The following is a 7,500-nucleotide window of genomic DNA, read 5'->3' on the forward strand; positions in this document are numbered from 1 at the left end:
AGCTGTCTGTCTGTTCAGCTGGAGTCACATGACTCTTGTGGAAACATCTGGACTAACATACCTTTAAAGCGTCTGACTATAAGCAAGACGTCGCACAGAAACTTAAACCGACCAACTGCCACCCACTTGAAGAAACACGATCTGATTGACAGCTAACGTAACTAATCAGAGAAAGAACTGGCGTTTAGAGACGGTCCATCTCAAACCAGACTCAGAAAAATCAGACACATAATGTGATCAAATGCAGTGACCAGTTCTCCCTCTGCAGTGTCTGCAGGAAATTACATCACAGCCAATCAGATTGGTTATAAATGCAGGATATAAGCGACCCAAACTTTCAGACTGAAAAGTCAGAAAATCCTGATCAAACCAGGAATGTGTGAAAGGGCCGTCAGATGGAGAGATGGAGTCCCTGACAGAGTGGAACTTGTAGTTGTAGACAATAGTCAATTTGAATTTGAAGTCACAGGGAGAAATGTTTTAAGAGTTGCAAATTTGTAGACTTTTTTTCTCTCTCCCACAAACACAACAGTTACACATTCTCTAACTCTTCATTGCAGGCGCACAAATCCTATTCTACAAATCACCAATTAAGAAACTTGCATTTTTGCTAGAGTTGCTGGAGTGAATATGGTGCACAACGCATTCACACACCCGCATCAACAAATGTGAAGTAACGAGAAATGTTGCACATCTGCAAATCAGTGTGTGCATTCATCCAATGAGAGTTGCACACTTGTGGAATATTTTCTCACAAATGTCTTGGATATTTCTCTAGCACAAACACAAGTACATACTACAACTGCTTGAATCTGCTGTGACGAATCTCAAACACTCTTTTCGCTTTCAAGTGAAAAGTGGAGCAACAGTGAGTTGTGCGTCTGAAGAGGCAGTGGGCGGAGCTACATTAATATTCATGAGTTTCCCGGGCATGCACGTGTCGAACTGCTCATGTTAGTTCACGCTTCGATCGTTTCTCAGCGGGTTTAATGGATTATTTCAAAAAAGGTTAATATAGTTTTTGCGTGAACTTAAACTATTGTTTATCGTTTCGTAAAGTTCATAATGTTTTTATTAGTCTGCACGTTTTGTGCATCCGTCAATGACTGGAGATTCAGGTCAGGTGGCAGGTGCCAAAAGTATCCTTGAAAGAGCGATATGAAGTAGAAAGGGAATAGAATGGCAGGAGTCGTTTCAAGTATGGTTAAGTGTATGGTAAGAGTATGTAAGAGTATGGTTAAGTGTATGGTAAGAGTATGTAAGAGTATGGTAAGAGTATGTAAGAGTATGGTTAAGTGTATGGTTAGAGTATGTAAGAGTATGGTAAGAGTATGCAAGAGTATGGTAAGTGTATGTAAGAGTATGTAAGAGTATGGTTAAGTGTATGGTTAGATTATGGTTAGAGTATGTAAGAGTATGGTAAGAGTATGTAAGAGTATGGTTAGAGTATGTAAGAGTACGGCAAGAGTATGGTAAGTGTATGGTAAGAGTATGTAAGAGTATGGTTAAGTGTATGGTTAGAGTATGGTTAGAGTATGGTTAGAGTATGGTTAGAGTATGGTTAGAGTATGTAAGAGTATAGTAAGAGTATGTAAGAGTATGGTAAGAGTATGGTAAGTGTATGGTAAGAGTATGTAAGAGTATGGTTAAGTGTATGGTTAGAGTATGGTTAGATTATGTAAGAGTATGTTAAGAGTATGTAAGAGTATGGTTAGATTATGTAAGAGTATGTTAAGAGTATGTAAGAGTATGGTTAGATTATGTAAGAGTATGTTAAGAGTATGTAAGAGTATGTTAAGAGTATGTAAGAGTATGGTAAGTGTATGGTAAGAGTATGTAAGAGTATGGTTAAGTGTATGGTTAGAGTATGGTTAGAGTATGTAAGAGTATGGTAAGAGTATGTAAGAGTATGGTAAGAGTATGGTAAGTGTATGGTAAGAGTATGTAAGAGTATGTTAAGTGTATGGTTAGAGTATGGTTAGATTATGTAAGAGTATGGTAAGAGTATGTAAGAGTATGGTTAAGTGTATGGTTAGTGTATGGATAGAGTATGTAAGAGTATGGTAAGAGTATGGTTAAGTGTATGGTTAGAGTATGTAAGAGTATGGTAAGAGTATGTAAGAGTATGGTAAGTGTATGGTAAGAGTATGTAAGACATTTACATTTTTACATTTATTAATTTGGCAGACGCTTTTATCCAAAGCGACTTACAAATGAGAAACAATAGAAGCAATTCAACTAGCAGTAGGACAACAGTGTTCTGACACACCTCTGAACCACACCTCTGAAAGCCCATTGCTGATAGGCTGTCCCAATCAGTGGCGCTTGCACAATCCAGTCACGTTTGAGATGGAAACAACAAATTGAGGGTTTCCGAGATTTTTTTTTTCTAGAAGAAGTAACGGGTACTCACGGTTATGGATAAAAATGTAGTGGAGTAAAGAGTACAATATTTGCCTCTCAAATGTACTTGAGTAAAGTCATGAGTACTCCCCAAAAATGATACTCGAGTAAAGTACAGATCCCTCAAAATTGTACTTAAGTACTGTACTCAAGTAAATGTACTCCGTTACTGTCCGGCTCTGGGTAAGAGTATGGTTAAGTGTATGGTAAGAGTATGGTTAAGTGTATGGTAAAAGTATGGTTAAGTGTATGGTTAGAGTATGGTTAGAGTATGTAAGAGTATGGTAAGTGGTATGGTAAGAGTATGGTAAGAGTATGGTAAGAGTATGGTTAAGTGTATGGTAAGAGTATGGTTAAGTGTATGGTAAGAGTATGGTAAGTGTATGGTAAGAGTATGTAAAAGTATGGTTAAGTGTATGGTTAGAGTATGTAAGAGTATGTAAGAGTATGGTTAAGTGTATGGTAAAAGTATGGTTAAGTGTATGGTTAGAGTGTATGGTAAGAGTATGGTAAGAGTATGGTTAAGTGTATTGTAAGAGTATGGTTACGTGTATTGTAAGTGTATGTAAGAGTATGGTTATAGTACAGTTAAAGTATGGTAAGGAGTATGTAGAGTATGGTAAGAGTATGTTAGAGTATGGTAAGAGTATGTAAAAGTATGGTTAAGTGTATGGTTAGAGTATGTAAGAGTATGTAAGAGTGTGGTTAAGTGTATGGTAAGAGTATGGTTAAGTGTATGTAAGAGTATGGTAAGAGTATGGTAAAAGTATGGTAAGAGTATGGTTAAGTGTATGGTAAGAGTATGGTAAGAGTATGGTAGGTGTATGGTAAGAGTATGTAAGAGTGTGGTTAAGTGGTATGGTAAGAGTATGGAAGAGTATGGTTAAGTGTATGGTAGGAGTATGGTAAGAGTATGGTAAGAGTATGGTTAAGTGTACACGTAAGAGTATGGTAGGTGTATGGTAAGAGTATGTAAGAGTGTGGTTAAGTGTATGGTAAGAGTTATGTAAGAGTATGGTAAGAGTATGTAAAGTATGGTAAGAGTATGGTAAGTGTATGGTAAGGGTATGGTTAGAGTATGGTAGAGTATGGTTAAGTGTATGGTAAGAGTATTGAAGGAACTGTAGGGTAATAGGAATGGTTCAGGTGGAGTGAGGGTTTTGGTGAGCAAACAGAGTCTCGGTCAGAAACATCAGGTGATATGGAGTGATGAATGAAGCAGGGAGAAGAGAAGAGTATGGTTAGAGTACAGTAAGAGTATGGTAAGAGTATGGTTAAGTGTATGGTAAGAGTATGGAAGAGTATGGTAAGAGTATGGTTAAGTGTATGGTAAGAGTATGTTAAGTGTATGGTAAGAGTGTGGTTAGAGTATGGTTAAGTGTATGGTAAGAGTGTGGTTAGAGTATGGTTAAGTGTATTGTAAGAGTATGGTAAGTGTATGGTAAGAGTATGGTTAAGTGTATTGTAAGAGTATGGTTAAGTGTATTGTAAGAGTATGGTAAGAGTATGGTAAGAGTATGGTTAAGTGTATTGTAAGAGTATGGTAAGAGTATGGTTAAGTGTATGGTAAGAGTATGGTACGAGTATGATTAAGTGTATGGTAAGAGTGTGGTTAGAGTATGGTTAAGTGTATTGTAAGAGTATGGTTAAGTGTATGGGTAAGAGTATGGTTAAGTGTATGGTAAGAGTGTGGTTAGAGTATGGTTAAGTGTATGGTAAGAGTATGGTAAGAGTATGGTTAAGTGTATGGTAAGAGTATGGTTAAGTGTATTGTAAGAGTATGGTTAAGTGTATTGTAAGAGTATGGTAAGAGTATGGTAGAGTATGGTTAAGTGTATTGTAAGAGTATGGTTAAGTGTATGGTAAGAGTATGGTTAAGTGTAATGGTAAGAGGTATGGTTAAGTGGCTATGGTAAGAGTATGGTAAGAGTATGGTTAAGTGTATTGTAAGAGTATGGTTAAGTGTATTGTAAGTGTATGTAAGAGTATGGTTATAGTACAGTTAAAGTAGGTAAGAGTATGTAAGAGTATGGTAAGAGTATGTAAGAGTATGGTAAGAGTATGTAAAGTATGGTTAAGTGTATGGTTAGAGTATGTAAGAGTATGTAAGAGTGTGGTTAAGTGTATGGTAAGAGTATGGTTAAGTGTATGGTAAGAGTATGGTAAGAGTATGGTAAGAGTATGGTAAAAGTATGGTAAGAGTATGGTAAGAGTATGGTTAAGTGTATGGTAAGAGTATGGTAGGTGTATGGTAAGAGTATGTAAGAGTATGTAAGAGTGTGGTTAAGTGTATGGTAAGAGTATGGTAAGAGTATGTTTAAGTGTATGGTAAGAGTATGGTAAGAGTATGGTAAGAGTATGGTTTAAGTGTACACGTAAGAGTATGGTAGGTGTATGGTAAGAGTATGTAAGAGTGTGGTTTAAGTGTATGGTAAGAGTATGTAAGAGTATGTTAAGAGTATGTAAAAGTATGGTAAGAGTATGGTAAGTGTATGGTAAGGGTATGGTTAGAGTATGGTAGAGTAAGGTTAAGTGTATGGTAAGAGTATTGAAGGAACTGCAGGGGTAATGGGAATGGTTCAGGTGGAGTGAGGGTTTTGGTGAGCAAACAGAGTCTCGGTCAGAAAACATCAGGTGATATGGAGTGATGAATGAAGCAGGGAGAAGAGAAGAGTATGGTTAGAGTACAGTAAGAGTATGGTAAGAGTATGGTTAAGGTGTATGGTAAGAGTATGGAAGAGTATGGTAAGAGTATGGTTAAGTGTATGGTAAGAGTGTGATTAGAGTGTGGTTAAGTGTATTGTAGAGTATGGTTAAGTGTATGGTAAGAGTATGGTTAAGTGTATTGTAAGAGTATGGTTAAGTGTATTGTAAGAGTATGGTAAGAGTATGGTAAGAGTATGGTAAGAGTTATGGTAAGAGTATGGTTAAGTGTATTGTAAGAGTATGTTTAAGTGTTATGGTAAGAGTATGATTAAGTGTATGGTAAGAGTGTGGTTAGAGTATGGTTTAGTGTATTGTAAGAGTATGGTTAAGTGTATTGTAAGAGTATGGTTAAGTGTATGGTAAGAGTGTGGTTAGAGTATGTTCAAGTGTATGGTAAGAGTATGGTAAGAGTATGGTTAAGTGTATGGTAAGAGTATGGTTAAGTGTATTGTAAGAGTATGGTTAAGTGTATTGTAAGAGTATGGTAAGAGTATGGTAAGAGTATGGTAAGAGTATGGTAAGAGTATGGTTAAGTGTATTGTAAGAGTATGGTTAAGTGTATGGTAAGAGTACGGTTTAAGTGTATGGTAAGAGTATGGTAAGAGTATGGTTAAGTGTATTGTAAGAGTATGGTAAGAGTATGGTTAAGTGTATTGTAAGTGTATGTAAGAGTATGGTTATAGTACAGTTAAAGTATGGTAAGAGTATGTAAGAGTATGGTAAGAGTATGGTAAGAGTATGGAATAGTATGGTAAGAGTATGGTAACGGTAAGTAAGAGTATGGTTATAGTACAGTTAAAGTATGGTAAGAGTATGTAAGAGTATGGTGAAAGTGTATGGTAAGAGTACTGTAAGAGTATGGTAAGAGTATGAGCTTACCAGAGTGGGAGGGTTGGCGTAGTACGGGGCGTGGCCACTGGGGAGCAACACTGGCTGCAACACACACAACAGCAGGACTAGTTACAGGAGAGGACGGGGTAGTTACACAACTGAGACTGACGCGAGAGAAGAGATGAGAGAGAGAGAGAAGAGAGAGAAGAGAGAGAGAGAGAAGAGAGGAGAAAGAGAGAGAGAGAGAGGAGAGAGAGGGAGAGGAGAGAGAGAGAGAGAGAGAGAGAGAGAGAGAGAGAGAGAGAGAGAGAGAGAGAGAGAGAGAGAGAGAGATGAGAGAGAGTGAGAGAGAGAGAGACGAGAGAGGAGAGAGAGAGAGACGGGTCATATTCACTCAACTGAGCCTCAGCTGCTTATTCACTGGATCTGTCCATTCTTGAATTTCAGTTGTTAAAGTTTTATGAATTCCATTGATTAGGTGCTTTTATTTATTAACAATTAGTTTAATGTTTAAACACAGAATTTCTGAGATAAAACCGATTTCGTCTCGAGGACCAATCACACCACACGGCTCAACCACCGACTGTAAGAAACGTGATTGCTAACACACTCCCTTCATGAGCAGGACTCTTACCTTGGCAGGGGACATGTGCATCTGGGGGCGTGTAACCGTGGATACCCGTCGATGTGGGCGTGGCCAGCGTCACTGAGGTGGAGCATCTCTGCTGACTTCTCTGCAGTCAGGTGGGCGGGGCTGTGCTGCAGGGCGGAGTCTCCTCGTCATGGTAACGGTACTTCTGCAGAGGACACAGGAGAGCGTGCGCGTTTAAGGTCGGTTCACTCCGAGAACGAGAACGATAGTTTGAAAATCTTTCTAAATGTAAAAGAATAGTCAAGTCCCACACTGCAACTATAACAACTCAAAGGAACAATATCTTTGGAATCACTTTCAGAACAATTTCTGGAGCATTTAAGAGACAGACGACAAAAACGGCACAATATCGTTCCGCTGGATGTAGAGAATTAGTTATCATTATACAGTAGTTATTATAGTTATCATAACAGTTATCGTTATTGTATGATTATAGTTATTATTCTTAGTGTGAACAGGCCTTTAGAGTGTTTCTGATTTATACAGACACTCAATAAATAAACACCGTCTAGAGTCACCTTTCAAATCCATGGTCACATTTTAAAAAAGAATTTATAAATATCATCAGCTTGTGATCTTGTGATCGGTTTGATCTGAAGGCTTCTGTTACTCTAGTAGACAAAAATAAACTGTGTGTGTGAGTTACTCTACATTTACATAACCGTGAAGTAAAAGCATCTTCACACGTTCCTGCATCAGTGGTGTTTAAAGAAGAGCTTAATATTCAATTTAAAAAAAAAGAACATTTGAAGGTAACGATTACAATTATTAAACAGTAATTAAGAAAATGTAATAGCTTGAATACATAAACATAATAAATGAAATATACACTAAAAATAGTATGAATAAAAATATAATAAAAAATGAAATAGTAGATATAATAGAATTGTAATAATATTACCCTCTGA

The 7,500-nt window shown here is 37.3% G+C and overlaps 1 protein-coding gene across 1 annotated transcript in view; it reads right to left on the reverse strand.

The window, feature by feature from the left end:
• dlg4b (discs, large homolog 4b) overlaps positions 1-7,500 on the reverse strand; it is a 54,582-nt gene that overhangs the window by 29,880 nt on the left and 17,202 nt on the right. Inside the window, 5 exon segments of the mRNA XM_079589439.1 lie at positions 5,989-6,042; positions 6,575-6,601; positions 6,603-6,620; positions 6,622-6,704; positions 6,707-6,737. Of these exon segments, the coding sequence (XP_079445565.1) occupies positions 5,989-6,042; positions 6,575-6,601; positions 6,603-6,620; positions 6,622-6,704; positions 6,707-6,737 (213 nt within the window).

Source organism: Phoxinus phoxinus (genome assembly GCF_949152265.1).
Source record: "Phoxinus phoxinus genome assembly, chromosome: 18".
In the NCBI taxonomy this organism is placed as follows: domain Eukaryota; kingdom Metazoa; phylum Chordata; class Actinopteri; order Cypriniformes; family Leuciscidae; genus Phoxinus; species Phoxinus phoxinus.